Source organism: Mesocricetus auratus, unplaced genomic scaffold, assembly GCF_017639785.1.
Source record: "Mesocricetus auratus isolate SY011 unplaced genomic scaffold, BCM_Maur_2.0 Super-Scaffold_100037, whole genome shotgun sequence".
Lineage (NCBI taxonomy): Eukaryota > Metazoa > Chordata > Mammalia > Rodentia > Cricetidae > Mesocricetus > Mesocricetus auratus.
This window is the reverse complement of record NW_024429215.1, coordinates 5,033,872-5,055,026: the sequence shown is the minus strand read 5'-3', so window position 1 is coordinate 5,055,026 and position 21,155 is coordinate 5,033,872. Positions and strand designations below refer to the sequence as shown.

General features: G+C 42.2%; 1 protein-coding gene across 5 annotated transcripts; it reads right to left on the bottom strand.

The window, feature by feature from the left end:
• Nucleotides 1–798: 798 nt before the first annotated feature.
• On the bottom strand, nt 799–20,802 carry LOC101835914 (zinc finger protein 420). Of its 5 annotated transcripts, XM_040734120.1 has the most exons (7): nt 19,961–20,689; nt 19,340–19,465; nt 18,994–19,155; nt 16,356–16,441; nt 10,683–10,767; nt 4,705–4,831; nt 799–3,636 (listed from the first exon to the last, which is right to left on the bottom strand). In XM_040734120.1, the coding sequence occupies exons 5-7, from the start codon at nt 10,710–10,712 to the stop codon at nt 1,487–1,489; spliced, it is 2,307 nt and encodes a 768-aa protein (XP_040590054.1). In that variant the 5' UTR covers nt 10,713–10,767; nt 16,356–16,441; nt 18,994–19,155; nt 19,340–19,465; nt 19,961–20,689; the 3' UTR covers nt 799–1,486. The 5 variants fall into 5 exon arrangements, with proteins under 5 accessions (XP_040590054.1, XP_040590052.1, XP_040590055.1 ...); XM_040734118.1 differs by lacking the exons at nt 16,356–16,441; nt 19,961–20,689 and adding an exon at nt 20,699–20,802; XM_040734121.1 differs by lacking the exon at nt 4,705–4,831.
• Between the last annotated feature and the right edge of the window lie 353 nt (nt 20,803–21,155).

Here is a 21,155-nt window from a genome sequence, read left to right as displayed (position 1 = left end):
CAAAATGATCTCCCAGCACACCTTTGGAGATTTCTAAGCTGTGTATGAGCATGTGCATATTTTCTCCCTCACAGGTCATCTCTAAAGCTTCATAGTCCCTTAATATTTGTATGGATGCACTCACACATGAGATTAAGCAAATATTTGCCTTTACTAAATCATTTTCTTTAGTTTTATTTATTGCATTTTCTGATGTCTGCATATTAGCACTGTATAAAAGATTTAACAAAAAGAATTTGATTCATTTGTTGAGGCTTGGAGAAAGGAATTTCTAATATACAACAGGATTCAAGGATAGCAAAACAGTGTTCAGTTTTTAGCCATGGACATCAGTGTTCTGAGGGTCACTGGAGTTTGACTAAATTATGGAGTCTAAGCATGAATTAGTGACCACGCACAGACATAGCCTAGTTTGGATGATGTCTTTCCATAACACATGCTTGTACCCATAGAAAATATGTCCCACTGCAGACCTCTCACTCTCTTCCATGAATGCAAGGGGGAAGAGTTGCCTTCCTTCTTAGGCTACCTAAGCCTTGACATTCTGTGTTGAGCCCTTTCAATGACATCATGTGCTACCAGAGTGCATGCCTTGAGCAGTAAGCACAAGCAATCTTCCCTACCTTAGTTGACCCAAATGCTTTCTCGCTAATGTTGCTTTTCTGGTATACAAGTTTGGAGGAACAATTAATGGGTTCAGCACATGTTGTATGAGAGAATTTTCCTGACAACATTTATATACACTCACTCAAAATGGAAATGGACAAGAGAATCAAGTATGCTTACCCCCGAAATACATCGTGTTGAACCAACAGCCTTTATTGGGGTTACTTGCACAAATAATGGGAATGGAGTTGCTTACAGGGACAAAAGTGAAAGACAGTTGTCATCATGAAATGCCAAGCCAGCATGAAATACAGCTTATGAACATTGGACATCCAGCGAATACTACACACCTGCAGGCATACCTTTATGTCAAAGGGCATTGTATCTTACTGGCTCAATTCATCAAAGCCTCTTCTAAACAGAAAGACTGGTTTAGGCTTCTTCAACAGAATTAAACACAGTGATTCCTGACAGTTTCAGGGACTTCACGAAGCTATTTTATTGATTTATTTACTGTCTTAATCAGCTTCCCTACAAGATGAAATGTTTCAGGCTCCAGAAAACTGCCAAACAACAGCACATTCTTCAGGTTTCTCCATTTTGTATTCATAATGAATTATTTGAAGGTGAGAAAGCAAAATGTTTTAATGAAAATTTTCCTGCAATATCACATTTGCAGAATTTTTCCTCAGTATAAAGTATGGATTTTGTTTTCTAAGATTCGAACATTATTCAGAGGCTTTCACACATTTCTCATGTACATATTGATTCCCCAGTGTGGATGCTGTAATGGCTCATAAGGGCAGAGTTTGGATAAAGCATATGCCATATGACTTTCAATGGAAAGTTTTTTCTTTAGTATGTATTTTCTGATGTTTTCTTAGACCTGAGAGACAGGTAAAGAGTTTGCCATATACATTGCATTTATAAGGTTTCTCTCCTGTATCAATTCCTTGATGAGTTCTAAGGTTGGCTTTCTGGATAAGGAATTAGTCAAATTTACTGTATCGGTAAGGTTTCTTCCAGTATGAATTTTCTGATGTTTTCTAAGAACTGAGCCACCAGCAAAAGATTTATCACACTCACTACACTTGTAAGGCTTCTCGCCTGTATGAAGTCTCTGATGTGTTCTAAGATGGTCCTTCTGGATAAAGCATTTCTCACAGTAACTACATTTGTAAGGTTTCTCTCCTGTATGGACTTTCTGATGAGTTCTAAGATTTGCTTTCTGGATGAAGCATTTCCCACACTCGCTACATTTGTAAGGTTTCTCTCCCGTGTGGATTCTCTGGTGTCTTCTAAGGTGGGCTTTCCGGATGAAACATTTGTCACATTCGGTGCATTTGTAAGGTTTTTCTCCAGTGTGACATTTCTGATGCTTCCTAAGATCTGAGCCAACGGTGAAAGATTTCCCACATTCATTACATGTGTAAGGTTTCTCCCCTGTGTGGATTCTCTGATGAGTTCTAAGATTGGCTTTCTGGATGAAGCATTTCTCACATTCACTACATTTGTAAGGTTTCTCTCCTGTGTGGATTCTCTGGTGTCTTCCAAGGTTGGCTTTCCGGATAAAGCACTTGTCACACTCAGTGCATTTGTAAGGCTTCTCTCCAGTGTGAATTTTCTGATGTGTTCTAAGATCTGAGCCAACAGTAAAGGATTTCTCACATTCACCACATTTGAAAGGTTTCTCTCCCGTATGGATTCTCTGGTGTTTTTTAAGCTTGGCTTTCTGGATAAAGCATTTGTCACACTCAGTACATTTGTAAGGTTTCTCTCCTGTATGAATTTTCTGATGCATTCTAAGATCTGAGCCAACAGTAAAGGATTTCTCACACTCGCTACATTTGTAAGGTTTCTCCCCTGTATGAGTTTTCTGATGTCTTCTAAGGTGGGCTTGCTGGATAAAGCATTTGTGACACTCACTGCATTTGTAAGGTTTCTCTCCTGTGTGAATTCTCTGATGTATTCTAAGGGATGCACCAACAGAAAAACATTTCTCACACTCACTACATTTGTAAGTCTTCTCTCCTGTGTGAATTTTTTGATGTGTTTTAAGTTGGGACTTCTGGATAAAGCACTTGTCACACTCATCACATATGTAAGCCTTTTCGCCTGTATGAATTCTTCTATGTCTTTGCAGACCTGAGGAGGTGGAAAGGGATTTACCACATTCATTGCATCTATAAATTTTCTTTCCTCTGTGAGTCCTGTAATGGTATTCAAGGTGTGACAATGTATAGAAGGACTTACTACATTGTTTACATTCATAAGGTCTTCCTCCTCCACCAATATTCTGATATTTTCTAAGACCTAAGCAGCAGATAAACGGTTTTCTACAATCATTACATTTGTAAGTCTCCTCTCCAGTGTGAATTCTGTAACGTCTTTTAAAGCCCAATGTATAATAAAAGCACTTGCCACATTCTGTACATTTGTAGGATTTTTCTCCATAATGGATGTTGTAATGTACTTTGTGGTGTGACAAATAGAGAAAGGAGTTACTACAGTCTGTAAATTTATAGCGTTTATCTCCAGGGTGAGTTCTCTGATGTCTACTGAGGCTGAAATAGGTCCTGAAATATTTTCCACATTTCCTGCATTGGTATGGTTTTTCTCCACTATGGATTTGTTGCACCTTTAGTTCATGGTTATAGTCAAAAAATTCATCATACTCTGTAATTTTGTGTTCTTTCTTCGCAGTTTGGATTCGTTGATATTGGTTAATAATAGGGCACATATTTAAACACTCCCCATAATCTTGATGTCTGTATTGTTCTTCCGCAGTGTTCCCAAACCTTGCGTTTGATGATTCAATAGAGGCATCCCTATGGTTACCACTTCTGTAGTCCTTGCAATTTTCTGTAGTACCACTTACGTTATAAGGCATATCTTGGGAGGATTCATGAATCGTTTTGTCAAGCTCATACCATTTGTCACACATCTCTTGGGTATTCACATGCTGATGGACAGTATGCTTTGAGCCTTGATCCAAGACCTTCTCATATTTACCACATATGCAATGGTTCTCTGGAAAATTAGCACAGTTAGGGACAATAAGGATTGATGCTTGATGAAACAGATTCAATAACTGATGCATTCTGAAGTTCTCTAAGACAAACAAATTAGCAATTCTTAGGATTAGAACTCTCACTGGAGGCCTTTTGTGTTTCACTATCATTAAATGGATGCTCAAAAGAACCTCCACTCTGATTTCCATCCAACAAACCAGAAGGACCACATTCTTACCTAATCTGCATACCTTGCTGAAGGTTGAACAAACAGGTGATGCAGCAATAATGTACTTTGAGAGAGGAGCTCTCTTAACAATCACATGGAGAATGCTCCTCTCTCCCTTTTCGCTGTTTGTATTTTTGAGAGAATTACACTGTGTAGCCTTCATTCCCTGGAACTCACTATGTAACACAGGCTGGCCTGGAACTCATCAGACCTACTTGCTTCATCCTCCCTAGTAATAAGATTAAAACCATGCTGTGCCAGGACTAGAGATTGTATTTCAAAAAAATTTTTTTTTGGTTTTACAAGACCCTGTTTTGTTTTGGAGGCTGTCGGTCCAGCCCGACCTCGAGGGTTTCTCTGTATTGTTTTGGAGGCTGTCGGTCCAGCCCAGCCTCGAACTCACAGAGATCCGCCTGTCTCTGCCTCCCGAGTGCTGGGATTAAAGGCGTGTGCCACCACCGCCCGGCTTCAAAAAATTTTTTAAAAAGGGCGAAACCAATCACATGCACACCACCAACAGCTTTCTCTATTTGAAAACCTCCCCATTTTTAAAAATCAGAAATAGGTGACTAGTTTAATCCAAGAATAAAATTGAAATATCCCAACAAGCAAGTGTTGCACTGCAATGTACTTCCTTGCTTTGGATATTCAATTTTCTTTGAACACTTTAGTTAGAATTTAAAAAATGTATGAGAGCATTGGAGATATTGTACAGTATAAAGCATTGGTTGTTTTTGCTGAGAAGACTGAAAAATGTTTTATCTGGTCATCCCAAGATAGGTCAGAGAAGTTTACACAATGACAAAGTAGATAAATACAAAGGAGGAGGGAGGAATTGTACAAGAAATGCATTCTTACCTACAAAAACTAGATTGCTGTAATTCTCCCACATTACGTCCATGTACAAAGCCCTTTGAGAAGAGTCTAGACATTCCCACTCTTCCTGGGAAAAGTCCACAGACACATTGCTGAATGTCAGCAGACCCTGCAATGGAAAATTACCCAATTACCATGTGCTGCTGGACAAAATGGTTTCTTAGGTAAGAGACCTAAGGAATTAGAGATACTGTCATGATATAGATGAGGTGTCAAAGACAAAAGTTTTCTAACGATGCTGAAGAGATGGTTCAGAAGTTAAGAGCACTGGTAGTTCTTCTGGAGGACCCAAGTTCGGTCTCCAGCACCCACATACAGTAGATTATAATTTCAGTGCCATCAGATCTAATGACCTTTTATGATCTCTATAGGAGAGATGAATACATATTACTCATGCAAACATTCAGGCAAATAAAGTAGAAGTGAAAGTTAATTTTAATAAACGATACAGTCTGGAATCCTCATACTCTTATGTTATATTTTCTATTTCTAAGAAAAAGGGATGACAGTAGAATTATAATCAGCAAACTCCGAGGGCATATGAGATACACATTGGACGTCTAGATGCAGGAGTATACCTTATTGAAAATTGTGTTGATATTTGTGTTTTTGAGTGTGTTTTTATTTAAAAATTTGTTTTCATTTTATATACTAACCCAAGTTCCCTCTCCATTCCCTACTCCTATCCTCCCTGCCCCCACCCACTCCTCAGAGGAGGTAAGGCCTTCGGTGGTGAGTCATCGAAGTCTGGCATATGACGTTGAGGCAGGATCAAGCCCCTCTCCCAGTATCAAGGCTGAGCAAGGTATCCTACTATAGGGTAAGGGCTCCAAAGGCCAGTTCATGCACCCAGGATAGGTCCTGGTCCCACTGCCAGTGCCCCGAACCCGCAACAGATCAAGTCACCTTCAGTATTATGGCAAAAGCACACCATATATGCATTCCTTCATCTGTGTTCTCTAGGGGCCTGAAATATTTACTAGTAGGATTCAAGACTCTGAGTCTCTTCTAGTTCTGTTTTTCCTTAAATTGCCCAGCGATGTAAGTCAAAAGTTCCATGTATTTCTAGGGATACCTTCATAAGATGGTTCTAGAAACCTTATCATCCCTGAAATACAACCTATGTGGCACATGAGATCTTCCTTCCTCACTTTAATATATAAGGACACAAGTCCACCCTCTGTAGGTACTGGGCATCAATATACTTCTTTAACGATCATTACAATGGAATTTCGTCCTAAGTGCACGAAAAATGTATGTCCTCAGAGTAACAATCGTGGTAGGATACAATGAAACAAGGCATAGGTGACAAAATTTAAGAGGTCAGTCTTAATTATCAGAAAAGGCAAGGAAGAAAAACAATCATAGGAAATCAACACTTTACCAGAGACAGGGAATTTAAGGGGTGCATGATTCCAATGAAAAAAGATTTTTCAGTCTTGTCTCTTGTCTCCTGCCTCCTCTTTCCTCTGTCACCTCTTGCTGTCCTTACTGCAACATGGCCTTTCACTCTTTTGTTTTGCCTGTCTCCCAATAAACCTCATGAACTAACTGTTGTATGTGGCATGTTTGCTTAGTGGCATACATGGGTAGGGCTGCTGAAAGGTACCCACTTCTCCTTTCATTTTGATCCTTTCAATGGTGCCAAGACGTAACAGGCTAATCCTACCTGTCCCGTTCTACCCACAACAAATCTGCTCTCTTCTACCTGCAACAGATCTGCTTTTCTGTTTACCAACGGCTTTGCCTGCCATTCAAAACTGGCAATTGGGTCTCTGCTTGGGTTCCTGCCTGTGGCCATTGCCTGGATTTGAGGCTTTATTTCTTGAACACAGTCCCCACCAACTCACTTTTCTTCAAGTCCTGGTAACAGGCAACTCTGCCTCTCTTGGGCTCAGTGCCCTGCCCTGTTCTTGCGTGATGATGTACTGACAGCTTGTGCCTGCTCTGTTCCATCCTCCTTGGAGACCTTGGGATGCCTTAGGCACTCAAGTTTTGGACTTCTCTCTGCATCATCCTTGGGAACCGTGTCATACACCTCACTCCCATTGGGAAGTCTTCTGGAGACCATCTGACTCCTTTCAAACCAAATGTGGCTTCAGGATACCTTGGACCAGGTGGTCGGGGAACTGAGAAAGAATTCTCCATATTCTTCCCTTTTCTTTGCTCAAGGACATGCCTGTTTCTGTCTGCTCTCCCTCTCTCAACTTTGTAATGTTCGGTTTGTATGTTTGTTTGCAATGTGAGAGTCAGAGACAGAGTCCAGCTTCATCTTGCTAAGCACTCACCACCTCACCCCTGCAGTATCTGGTGATCTAATCCTCAGTAAGGTATGTATGGACTATTTGTCCGTGCGTGAATCCCATTCCAAATTTTAAGAGTCTGATTCTTCCTGCATTACTTTCCACGTGGACACATGTGCCTGTATAGCTCATGCAGTCTGCTACACCCACGTGGACATTTCTTCTGCTTTCTCCCACCTCCCAGCAGCCCGGGGGGATGCACAGCTCAAGCTCCAGTCACTGTATTCTCCACGTGGCTCCTGTGGAATGCTGGTCCATGTGCTCCCCTTCCTTCTGCTCCTTCCTGGCTTTCTCTCACCCAGCAGCCAGACTGCAGACCCACTGTGTTATCTCAGCTTCTGCCTGCAATCCTGCCGCTCGTTCAACTCCCTCTTGGAACTCAGAGGACCACACTTGCAGAGTGTCTGTGACTATCTTGGTCTCAGTACAAACAATGGTCAAAATTGACAAATTTGCCTTCCGAATTTTCACAAATCGTCAACAACTGCTATTGCCACAGACAAAGGGACCCTTATATGTTATACCTGAACATGCTCTGCTACACTTCCAAAGTCCCTTTCCTCTAAGGCTCTACTTCCCCACTCCTAAACATCGTTTATCTCTACAATGTCTTTGGACTCTGCTATCACAAAAATAACGACATCTTAAGATTATGCTCTAATATTGACCTCAGGATTTGTAAATTATACATGGGATATGTTTTTTTAAACAAAATTTGGCTTTAAACATAACAAAAGGCTTATAATTAAAATTCTACACATGGGTATATTCATCTGATTCAGCTCCTGTTTAAGATATGTATGTGTGTGTACATGTATGTGATTTGGATTTAACTCTATATATGTATAAAAGTAAGCTGGATTTAACTGTGTGTATATATATATATGACTTGGCTTCAACCCTGTGCATATATGTCCATGTAACTTACATTCACCTAGGGTTTAGGAAAACGTGTTTTAAATAGCAACCACGTGGCTCTCCTCCATCTGGAACCTCATTATGATGTAGGTGGCCACATGGCTGGCAACCATCTTTTACAAAGGTTAAAGAGTACATATCGTATAAAACTTCTTAGTCCTAATGAGATCTCTGATCATGGTACCTCTTTTTAAACTAAGGATCAAATAGTATGGATTGGTATAGTCCTTATATGATGGTAGAAATGTAAGGTTATATTTGGCACACCATACTGTATATGTGACTCAACTCTAGTTTAGAATATACTCTATAGGGTGATAAAAATTTAAGGTTACAAAGATCTACTCAGAGTAGCAAAAGCTGACTTAGAGATAATATACCTAAGCACTTATGTCTGGTAGTGTTCACTTCAAGCTTCTAGAGAATTTAGATAAATGGCAACGTGCGTTTGATAAATATATTTGACAAATAGGACATATATTCTATAACCCTCCGAGAGGGTTCTTTTCCCAAGGCTGGGCATTTGGGCAGGGGCCCCAGGGCTTTTCAAGGGCAGCGCTGGCCTCTGGGCTCCCTCAGTCCCTGCTTACCGGCCCCTCCCTCCCTAGCTCACAGGCCCAGTACTAGTCTTCCCCTTTGGCCCTGGGGATCTTTCCCTTTCACATTTCCTTGCCTTCTCAGGAGGCCGCCTTAGCAGCTTGGAATAAACCTGTTCTGTTTTCACCACAGAACAGCTGTTTTAGATAACCATTATGTATGATGGAAAAGTTTGATTTTGACACTAGAAGAATATCAATTCAAAGTCTTTTTTTTTTTTTTTTTTTTTTTGGTTTTTACGAGACAGGGTTTCTCTGTATTGTTTAGGAGGCTATCGGTCCAGCCCGGCCTCGAACTCACAGAGATCCGCCTGCCTCTGCCTCCCGAGTGCTGGGATTAAAGGCGTGCGCCACCACCGCCCGGCTCAAAGTCATTATTTTAAAGGCTAAACCTCACAGGAATGGAACATAAAGTCCTAGTTTTATAAAAGCTGTTGAGGATAATTAAGAAATGAAAGTTAGTGGTCAGTCACCTTAAACAGAAATAGAATGTAAAGTCCTAGTCTTATATAGGTGCTAACTTATTGTAGATTGTTAAGGAACCCAAGTTAACAAATAGTCAGTTACCTTATAAATAATCGAATTCTTTCATTATAGTCATGTTAAGTACCAATATATTTAATTACATGGATGAGCCTTACTTGGTCCCCTGCGTATGTTTTCAACATTAAGCTTAAAACAAATAACTAGAAGTAAGCAAAGTCTGTCTATTCAGATATACCTAGTATGTAGAAGGTCCTCAAACGCTTCAGAGCTTTGCAGAATATGGCATTTAAAATGTGTAATAAAAAAGCTTTTCAGGATAGAGAGACGTACCAGATCCTGGCCACTCCCCTATCTCTTCCAAAGAAGATGGATGGGGACCTCTATCCTGGGGCTTGCTTCAAATGTGGCAATTCCAGTCACTGGGGCAAAAAAACTGCTGCCAAGACTCTGCTCAGACCATGGACAATAAGGGACATTTGGGCAATCAACTGCCCTGCTTTGCCTAGACAAGGCCGTGTCCCCTCCTCCCCTGCCAAGTTCCTACTGCATAGGAAAGTCTGTCAGATCTTCTGAACCTGGAAGTTACAGACTGATGCTGCCCTGAAACCTCTGCCTCCAACAACCACAGAGGACCTTAGGATAACTATCTAGGTAGATAGTAAGTCTCTGTATTTTTAGTAGGTTTGGGAGCTGCTTGCTCATCACTTTCGCCTGCTCAGGTGAAATTTCTCCTTCTCAGAACTCACGTGTTTAACGACCAGGCTAGTATAGCTTTGTCAGTTTAATGGCTGCATCCAGGGCCCTATGCTGCTTTCTATTCTCTTCATGTGTAAATGTCAGGCCACAGGTCTCTGCCTTCTAGAGATAGGACTAGACACAGTTTACCTTGTGACCAGACTTAGAAAAAGAGATAAACTCACAGAACGGATTTCAATGTAAATTTTTACCATTCCTTTATTGAAAGGAAGTCTGTCTACAGTGACTGCCCTCGATAATCAACCACCTGTATCTCCTGGTGAATTAGGAGGAAGGTGCCAAGGTGTGTAAGTGGCTGACGGAACCTCTCTCCCTCATTCCCAGGCTTGACTGAGATCCTGATCTTCAGTGCACAGGCTCTGTCTTCCTACAGGGTTGAATGTGGAAGGCTGGAGATACGAGCTCTTCATGGAGTGAAACTTGACTTAGGAGAAACAGACAGAGGAAGCAGCCAGAAACAATGTCCATGTCTGCTTAATTCCAGTTACTCCCCTGAGGGGCATTTCTCTGTCATTCCAGTGTCTCCGATGTGGAGCATGGAGGAACCCTTCCATGTGTTAAATCCCCCGAGTAGCTTTATATTGTTGACATGTGAGTTGGCCATGTCAAGGACCAATGTCTCAGCCCAATGATAGTGTCAAAGCTCAGAGGAATGCAAAGCCTTCCTTAGATCTGAGTGTCAATGTAGACATGTTGTGGAGAAGATGTCCACCACAGCTTTCTTCCCACGATGAACAGCTTTCTCCCTGGGATGTTTACTACTTGAAGACTGTAAACTTGCCTCCTTATTTATCTGCATATAATAAACACACTGAGTTTCCAGGGCTGCTGTGGCTTCTACACCAGAGGACCCACACCATCAAGAAAATTTCTTTCAAAAAAGTGTGGGCATGACACTGACCTGGGGTGCATTTACAGAAGAATCATCCATTCTTCCTGTTGCTCTTCTCGGAGTTTCTGTCTCAGGAACAAACACCCAAACTCTTCTTCACATTTCACATCAAGGTGGAAAAAGGAAAAAGTTAAAATTAATACAATCCTGTTACAGACAATGCTACATAACATTCAGAAAACACCCAAATGGAAAAGATACCAGAGGTATCATCAACATTCTTATGGTTAGGAAAGCTTGGAAGGATATATTTAGAGGGATGAGAGAAAATAACTGTAGGTCTTATAATTGCCTCAAGATCATGGGTAGTCAGGAACCCCTGAAACCCAGCTGCAGAAAAAGGAGGAGTGATGAGCAAAAGAATAAAGACCAGGCTGGTAAAACCACAGAGACAGCTGACCTGAACAAGGGGAAGCTCACAGATCCCAGACTGGTGACTGAGAAGCTAGCATGGAACTGATCCAGACCCCCTGAGCATGGGTGTCTGTGAGGAGGCCTCAGCAACCTATGGGGCCTCAGGTAGTAGATCAGTATTTATCCCTGGCGTACAAATGGACTTTGGGAGCCCATTCCACATGGAGGGATACTCTCTCAGCCTAGACACATGGGGGAGGGCCTAGCCTCTGCCAGGGATGATATGACAGACTTTGGAGATCCCCCATGGAGGACCTCACCCCCCCTGGGGAGAGGAGGTGGGCTTGGGGTCTGGGTTTGGGGGTCAGGTGGGGGCGGGGGAGGAGGTGAGGGAGAGGGAGCCGGGATTTACATGTGAAGCAAGCTTGTTTCTAATTTAAATGAAAAAAAAAGTGGGAAAAAAAGGAGGGTGCAGATCTAAACAGAGAATATTCTACAGAGGAAACTCAAATGGCTGAGAAAGACTTGAAGAAATAAAGAAATGTTCTATGTCCTTAGCCATCAGGGACATGAAAATGAAAACTACTTTGAGATTCCATCTTAACCCTGTCAGAGTGGCTGAGACCAACAACACAGATTACAGCGCATGCTGACAAGGATGTGGAATAAGGGGAACACCCTTTCACTGCTGGTGGGAGTGTGAATTGGTACAGCCACTATGAAAATCAGTATGGAGGTCCCTCACAAAGTTGGGAATCCATGGGCCTCAAGATCCAGCTATATCACCATCATGTATATAATAAATGGCACTTCATCCTACCACAAGGACACTTGCTTTTAATCATGTTCATTTCTGCTCTGTTCATAATATCCAGAAACTGGAAACAAGTTAGATGGCTCATACCAGAAGAATAGATAATGTAAAGGTGGTACATATACACAAGGAAATATTACTCAAATGTTGAAAAAAATGACATTATGAAATATGCAGGGTTATGAATGGAACTCAAAAAAAAAAAACATCCTGAGATCGCCCAGGTCCAGAAAGATAAATATCATATGTATTCACTTATATGTGGATATTAGCCATTAAATAAATGATAAACAAGCTACAATCCATAAACCCAGAGAAGTTAGGCATAGAGGCAGGGACAGGGGGGACACAGGGATCTTTCTGGGAGAGGAAAATAGAATAGATTTAATGGGTGGACTATGGACAGGGCAAGACACCAATTGAAGGATCATGTGGGGATGTGGAAGAGAGATATGGTTAACAGAGGGAATACTGGGAGTCAGAATTAAGGGGCATTTGAAGGATGGTATGGAAACCTAGTACAGTGGAAACTCCCTAAAATATATGAAGATGAATGATCCATTAATGAGGTATCCTAGTGATGTTGGTGACTAAATCCCATCTGGCCATCTCTTTTTACCAAACCACTCTCCAGTACCAGAACTGGGTTGCATTAAACTGAACTGTTGGCCAAGGGCTTCCCATGGAAATCCCCAAACCACCCACACTGCTGCTAAGACAATGTGTTGTTCTCCCAGATTGACTGTGGTGTCCCATTCCTAAGAACAACACCCACACTCATTGAATACGGAGAAGTCAAGTAGGAATCTACATGGAGCCTTCACCCCTACATTCCAGTGTCTTTGGTAAAGGAAGGCACTCTGCAGGCTACCAAAGGAGAAGCATAAACATCAGACCAGCTACAAAGCATCCGACCCACAAGCGGTCCTACCTGGAAGACATGCTAGGGTATTGGTGGCACACAATTTCTAGGAGTCTAATTTGACTAAAGACCCACTACACAAGATGGAACCCATATCTAACACTGGGTCCAAGTGAGTGACTAAGATCCAGACCACAGCCCACAGACCTAGGGTAAAACCAAATACCACTGGTCTAAAAACAAAGGACAAAAAACCATAAAATGACTCCTAAGTATAATCTGCTACACTCACAGATCAGTGCCTTATACAGAAATCATCAGAGATGCTTCCTCCTGTTAACAGCTGACAAAAAATAGAGTCCCACAGCCACACATTACACAGAGAGACCGTTCTTGAAACACACTGCAGGAAATGAGATGTCCCCATCAAATCCCTCCCCCCGAACTACTGGAACCATGAAGAAGATGAGGCGGAGAGGGTACAGGCCAAAAGGGATAGAGGACACCAGGAGACCAAGGCCCTCTGAATCAACCGAGCAAGGCTCATACGAAGTCACAGAGACTGAAGCAGCAAACACAGAGCCTACACATTCTGCACTAGGTCCTCTGTGTATATACTATAGCTTTCAGCTTAGCATTTTTATGGACTCCTGAGGGTGTGCATGAGTAGGTATCTGATTCTTGTGCCTGCTCGTGGGGTTCTTTTCCTTCTGTTGGGTTGCTTTCTCCAGTCTCAATGTGACTGTTTTTGTTTTATCTTACTATATCTTATTTTGCCAAATTTGGTTGTTATCTCTCAGAAGCCTGCTCTTAAATGAGAGACAGAAAAGGAGTGTATCTTGGAGAGGACGGGAGGAGGTGAAGGACTGGGAGAAACAGAGGGAGGGACACTGTAATAAACATATATTGTATGAGAAAAATATAATAAATGGAAAAAATGTTTCAAAACTAAGTGAAAGGCAGATAAATACAACAACAAATCCAATCAATCCTATTAAAGCACGGCAGTGCTAACACCTCTGTCTCTAGAAAACACAAGCAGGAAAATCCTGCTTATAGAGAAACCAGGACCAGCTGTGGCTGCTGGTGGTAAAAAGGGTTTGTGCAATCAATAAGCTGCCTTTATGAAGACTACAGATACTTTCCCTGCTCTTGCCTGGTCAAATTATGCGTCAATCCAGTGCTCACAAAATTGGCAAAATAAAAAGAAACAAATTACTCATCCTTAACATCAAAAATGGAGATGTTTTCATTTAAAGCACTGAGAGCCCAAACACTACCCAGATCCCTTTGTATTTATTATTACTAAAACTTCATTTTTTAAAACAATTTTTGTTTTTGTGCAACATAACAAAAATTAAAAATAACTATGGAAACATGCTTGAGATAGGCTCAGAAATAAATTAAAATTAAACTAAGAAAAATATTTTACTGGGCAGTGGTGGCTTATGCCATTAATACCAGCACTTGGGAGGCAGAGGCGGGTAGATCTCTGTGAGTTTGAGGCCAGCCTCATCTACAGAGTGAGTTCCAGGACAGTCAAGGCTGTTACACAGACAAACCCTGTCTCAAAAAACCAAATACATATTTGGTAGCCAAGGAATTCTAACATAAATTGCATGTTTCTCAATTTCCCTTGGAAGCCAGAAGGGGTTAAGTCAGAAATGCAATAGATAAAAATTAGATTATTTGAAGGTTGCCACCTAAACATATTTTTGCTACAGCCTGAGAATCCATCACATCAGACTGTCTACAAAATTTAGTAAAACCTAGAGCTTTCCAGCAAGTTCCTCTTCCATGAAACTGTGATGTTTTGATATTAGACATTTTTCTGCTTCATTTACAGTATCAGCTGAATACATATTTGCATACTTGCATCTGAAAACCCAAGTGTTTGCTCCTTTAGGATTTTCAGTGATCATTTCTCAGGTCCTTCTGAATATCCTGTTGCCTAATAAGACAGTCCTCTTAATTTCAAATTTAAAATTGCCCTAAATGTTAAGGATACCAAATCATAAAGTAATAAAGACTTAGGTTTACATTTTTAAAGATTAATGACTACTGACAACTGTTAACGTAATATGTTTAGTTTATTTTTTAGTTTCATGCTTGCGCTTGGTCTGATAAATGATCAGACTTTGGCATGGGAGGTAAAGAAGGCTTGTGCTAGTCTGTACTCTAGGAACAACATTCGCAGGATAAAGACATTATTTTATACAGCATTCCAAGTTTCTAGTGCATAATGCCTCTCCCTAACTAGTGAGCTACAGAGCACATCCCAGGTGTGGGATAGAACCCTGGTTGCTTGAGGAAAATACCCTTGTGACTCTTCTGGAACCTGACTTTGTAAAAGAGCTCTCTATGCATTTCCTTTGTAGAATGCACATTACAATTAAATACTAATAGCGACCCTGCCTATGCCAGCAAGTGTTTTGAGGAATTTTAATATTAATCATGTTACCAAAGCCCTCACTATCCACAGGGTAGAATGACAACATCAAATACTTAATTGGCAACTCTCCTCAGAGAACAAAACGCTTACTTCATAGGCTATAATGGGAATTCCATATTCCCACATCTAAATCACAGGGAACATTACAGAAGAGGAGGCAAAAAGATTGTATGATCTGGAGGATAGGAAGGGGACATATGTAAAATTTTTGCAATATGACATGGCAGTTGGAATTATGAACACCCAATAGCCTGGACACCTGACCTAAACCTGCCCAAAATCATACATGAGGATGGTTACTGGGAAGAAAATATGGCTAACCATGGATGAGACAGAAGGGTGACAAGGGGGTATTGGTAGGTGATTAAACCTATGCAGTGATTAGTTGTCAGTATTTATTAAAAAATAAAATTTAAACCAATAGAATTTAAGGGAGATACAAATGCCTAGTTAGAGGCAGATCTTTTTTCTCATCTGTCTAACCAACTAATTACAAAAGGCTTATACTTTGTTATTGTTCTATTTATTTAATTAAAATCAGATAGTAAACAAAAACATGTTTGTTTTTTTAAAAAAGGAAGAAAACAAAGGAAAAAAATCTACCCAAGCAGAAAAGACCTCTAAAATGAAAACTTGAATTCACTGAAGGAATTGAGAATCACACGAGATAGGAGAATCTTGCCTGCTCATGGAATAGGACATATTACTGTAAAATTATCAGTGTTAAAAGACTTATATGGTTAACTCGAAATCTACGTCAATCAAGTTCCCCATGATTGACTTCGCAGATACGGTAAAGAGAACTCAGTGTTAAAAGACTTATATGGTTAACTCGAAATCTACGTCAATCAAGCTCCCCATGATTGACTTCGCAGATACGGTAAAGAGAACCCTACACACCTACATGGAAACACTAAGAACATGAGCGCATACAGCAAACACAGAGACACAGGGCAGAGCTGCAGTCATTCCCGCTGTGATTTCAGACGACACTGCAAAGACGCAGGAACAGCACCTTGGCAACTGCAAAGGAGGAAACATACAAGCCAAAAAGAGGAGCCGATACAGAACCAGGCCAAGCAGGCGAGTCTCACCAAAATGGCAAAAACACACGCTATGGAATAGACAGCCTCGTCACCCATTGGTATTGGGAAAAGTCAACACCCACATATAAAGCAATGAAAATGAATTCAAACTCACAATTCCAGTGAACTGGGAAGCCTGCAGAGTAGCGCAGGGGGAAACAAGTCCACATACAGTCATAGGGATGTAGATTCTGAACGGCACTGCAAATTAACAGGACACAAGAGCAAGAGGCAAAAAAAGAAAGATGGCATGCAATTAAAATCTTGTATGGAGATGGTAATGATTAAAAGTATAAAGAAAGAGCTTACAGAATGGAGAAATTTGCTAGCAAACTTTTCATATAATCTGTGTGTATATATTGTCAAGAATGAAAAAAACACAAAACAAAGTAAATAATATTGTAACCAATAAATGAGAAAAAAAGAGATTCTGTTAAAGCAATTAAAAGGGAGCTCTTGAACCCCAGACAGATGGCTGAGAGGCCAACAGGGGACTGATCCAGACTCCATGAATGTAGTATCAGTGAGGGGGCCTCGGAGATCTCTGGGGCCTTGGGTAGTAGATCAATGTTTACCATGGTGTACGAATGAACTCTGGGAACCCATTACACATGGAGGGATGCTCTCTCAGACTGGACACATGGGGAAGAGTTCTTGCCCTGGATGAAATGACAGATTCTGGAGATCCCCCCAAGGAGGGTCTCACCCTCCCTGGGGAATGATGTGGGGGTCTGGTGGAGGGTTGGGGAAGGAACAAGGGAGGAAGTGTTGGAGAGGGAGCTGGGATTGACATGTGAAGCATGCATGTTTCTAAGACATAATTTATATTAATAAAAAATTTAAAAAACAGCCAAAATGTACACAGTCAGTGTGCACACCCAAGGTCCTAAGCAACAACAAACACTGGAGACAACGCAGGAGGAAGAGCAGAGACACAGTGTCAGTGGGAATCCAAATCACTGTGGCCACCAGACAAGTCAGCGTGCGGCTTCCTGGACAGCCAAACAAGCAAAGAGAGAACCCAGAGAAGACACTACTCAAGTTTATAAAGAACTGAAATGTACTGCAGAATATCAACAAACCAGAAAGGAACTGTGAAAGACACATAAGAAATAGAGGGCAAAAAAAAAAAAAAAATCAACACAATTATTTGTGTTTATATTTTCCTTCAGGGATTTCTTGAAATGTATGTGGATATTGTTCCCCAAACCGGACATGAAAATAGGATGTAGCTTAAAAAAAAAAGAACAAATAAAATGTTCTAAAATCAAACATATACATATATATGTACATGAATATATATTTTTTTCTATGAAAGGATTTACTTCAAATATAAGGATACAAAATGCTAAGAGTGAAGGAAGTGTTTTAATAAGATATGCTGTGATGAGGATTGGTCATAATTATGGTAGGTAACAGAAAAAAAAAAAAACCTAACAAATGATGGTCCATTTTCCAGAAAGCTATGTGAACAATATGAATGCATTTCACAAAAGAGTTTCCAAATACATAAAGCAATCAATGACAGAACTGTAGGAAGCAAATAAGATAGTGATGCAGGGAGGTTTCAACATTCTTCATTCAGTGATGTTAGAAATTAGCCAGGGCATGGGAGAGAAAGACCATGAACAGCTCAGGAAACCAATCACGCCTAGCAGGACTCCAGAGACTCATCCCCATAAGAGCAGAAGATGCCCAGTCTTCTCCAACTTCAAGCAACATGCTCCAGTATAAGCATGTCTTAGAAATAGAACAAGTCTTCCAACCCAGTAAAGATCAATGTTTAAAAAGAATCTTCTCAGAGAACTTTTAATGCTGAAGTCAACAGTAGATTAAAAAAAAACAGAAGAATACAGAAGAGACATGTGAATTCTGACTCACTGATGGCATGTTCTCATTCAAACAGGAAGAAACATAAAAGAAAGTTTGTACTCTAGGTAATTTGTGCCAAGTCCATATAGGCATCTTTCATATAAATGGAAGAAATGTGAGAAACCACAAAGACTTCAAAAATTATGAGAAAAGGACCAAATCCAGAGGTGACTTCAAAATGTATTAAAATTATAGCAATGCAAACAGTGGAGAGTTGACATGAACAGATGACAAGGGCTATCAATGGACAGACAATGCAGTCAGAGTTTGATATTTTTTTTGTTTGTTTGTTTTGGTTTTATGAGACAGGGTTTCTCTGTATTGTTTCGGAAGCTATCGGTCCAGCCTGGCCTCGAACTCACAGAGATCCGCCTGCCTCTGCCTCCCGAGTGCTGGGATTAATGGCGTGCGCCACCACCGCCCGGCTTGTGCAGAGATATTAGGCAAATCTTATCAAAAATCCTGCTGGCATCATTTTAGGAAACGGAGAAATTAACCCTACGTTGAAGAACCTGAAAACAAAACTTCAAAATGCTCCAAAAACTGAGAACAGGAAAGACCAAGACGCATCAATAGTTCTCACTAAACATTATAATCAAATTATAGTAATGAAAACCTTTATTACTGGTCTGAAAGCAGTATCAGTGGCATGAATGAAAGAGATACAGTGAGCATCACTCGCATGCAAAGCCAAATAAAATTTTACTTATATTTTCCTTTGAGGCTGTCATAGAGAGCAATAGGATAATCCTGAGATGGTCCTCAGCAGAATTCTCTGGAATCAACTCAGGTGAATTAGAATGTAGCAAAAGTCAATGCCATGTCCTATATCCACTGTCACCCAAGCCCTTCCCCATGCCTTCCTCAGCCCCTTTACATACCCGGCTCCTTTGGTACAGTCTTCTCTCTCTACAGGATCCGGAGCTTATTGTCTGGACAGGTGAGCAGCACAGGTTGAGCAGTGTGAGACCTGCCTAATGGAAAGAGAGTCTTCAGGAAGCACCTGGAGCTTTCCATGGACCAAACAGGGAAAAGGCCGACGCCTGCAAAAGGATAAACACATGAAGGAGAGAGAAAACATCAGGAAAGAATGCCTCTCGTCCTCTGAGGATTTCACTTTACTCTGTGGGATGTGAGACCCATTTAAACACCCAGCTCACACACATGCAGAGTTTTTCAAGGTACCCTGAGCAGGGGAAAGGGAGGCTGCAAGAAAACTACTCTTACCCACGGAAACCAGACTGTTGTACTTCGACGGGAGATCTCTGTGAGGAACGCTGCGAGCAGGGTCTAGGCTGCCACTCCTGCAGCAAGAAAGGAGTCCACAGTCACAGCACGGAGTGCTATCAAATCCTGGAATGAAAAAACAACAGATTGGCCCCGTGTGCGTGGACAGAGTGCTTTTCTTGAACCATGGAGACATTTTTTTCTGATCTAGGTCAGTGAGCATAATTATTCAAAAAGTGCTCCTCGTTTCCCTCCTCCAATAAACTCCAAATGAGTTTGTTGACTCATGGTTCCTGTTTCATTGCCAGGAGCGGCAACAAAAGAACAACACAGGCCTTTAATCCCAGCACTCGGGAGGCAGAGGCAGGAGAATCTCTGTGAGCTCGAGGCCAGCCTGGTCTACAGAGGGAGTTCCAGGGCAGGCTCCAAAACAATACGGAGAAACCCAGTCTCAAAAGACCAAGAAAAACAAAAACAAACAAACAAAAAGAACAACAGAGCCTCGGTCCAGCAGTCTTCCTTAGGAGCCGCAGGGAAGTTATGCAGCATCAGCAACTTTGAAGCAAGCATTTTTTTTTTTTTTTTTTTTTTTTTAGCAGAAGCTAAGATAGACTGCTATACCTGCCTGAGGCGGATCCGGCACACATGGACGGCTAAGGTAAAAGGTTAGCAGGAGGATGTTCTCCGTAAACACGCAGTTTGAACAGAGGCTGAGCAAGGCAGGTTAGCTAGGACAATCCGACCCCTGGTTCCTGGAGTTGAGTTGGCTAGTTTTCCATGGGGACCCTCCATCAAGGAAATCAGATTTCTAGTTCACCCTGGAAACGGCCTCGGCAAGAGTACAAGATGGAGGGACCTCTGCCCTGTCTTGTCCTGTCACGGCGTCGTTTCTGATTTCGATCAAATCCGCACGGGTCCCTCACGCGACTGCTACTGAGCTCTCTGCTTGCCAGGGAAAGCATGCCTGAGGAGCTTCGCAGCTGCTGCTGCAATGATAGCAGCGAAGAGAACCGTGTCTGCAGACAGCATAGAATGCAAACGCTCTACCAGGTCACGCCACGAAAATATTCCTATGACAGCCATAGGATAAATGAAACAAGCGCGACAAGCCCCCGCCCCGTTCACAGGATCGCGAGCTTCCCGACAATGGCTAAGGTTCCCGCGACGGAATCCGAAGAGCAGGTTCGCCTGCGAGCGCACCCCAGCTCCGCTCCCGCAGGCCCCAGCCCCGCAGCCCCTTCTAACCCACGAGGTGCCAGGGCCGCGGGTGGGGGAGGTTCCAGGGTCCCCGGGGCCTCGGCTCCGGCCACACTGCGCTGCTGCTGGCGGCTGACTTCCCCGGGCCGCCCCGCGTGGTACCTGTGGCTCCCGAGTTCTCGGAGCCTCCTAGAGACGCCAGCCTCCTCCGAACCCGGAATGCGGACCTCGGAGCTGCCCCAGGCCCCGCTGTGAATGGCGGGTTGTCCTGTCACTCTGCCTCGGAGCTCCTCTCCGGCCCCGCCCACTAGACGCCGGTTCCGGTTACGTGATTCCTCCGAATCCGCTCACGCCTGGCACCTAATCGTTCTTCATTAGTTTTCCAGACCCATCTAAGGTTTTTTTTTGCTTGTTTCTTTTTCTTTTTCTTTTACCATGTCTCCTCTGATTGACAGGTGTCCCCGCCCCGACGCCCCCCCCTCCCACTCTGTCCCCGCCGCCTTCCCCTGGGCTGCAGCTGTCAGGCTGCCCTGGACCCACACACGCTTGCAGCAGCCTAGACCAGAGCTGCATCCGAGAGGACGCTGCACCCCGGGGTCTGACTCTGTGTTCTGATCCC

Coding starts and splice junctions, on each gene's coding strand:
- LOC101835914 (XM_040734118.1), bottom strand. CDS start 10,712: ATGGATGATTCTTCTGTAAATGCACCCCAG. Junction 4,832..10,682: donor CTTCTGTAAATGCACCCCAG/GTCAGTGTCATG, acceptor TTTCCATTGCAG/GGTCTGCTGACATTCAGCAA. Junction 3,637..4,704: donor CAGCAATCTAGTTTTTGTAG/GTAAGAATGCAT, acceptor CTAATTTTCCAG/AGAACCATTGCATATGTGGT.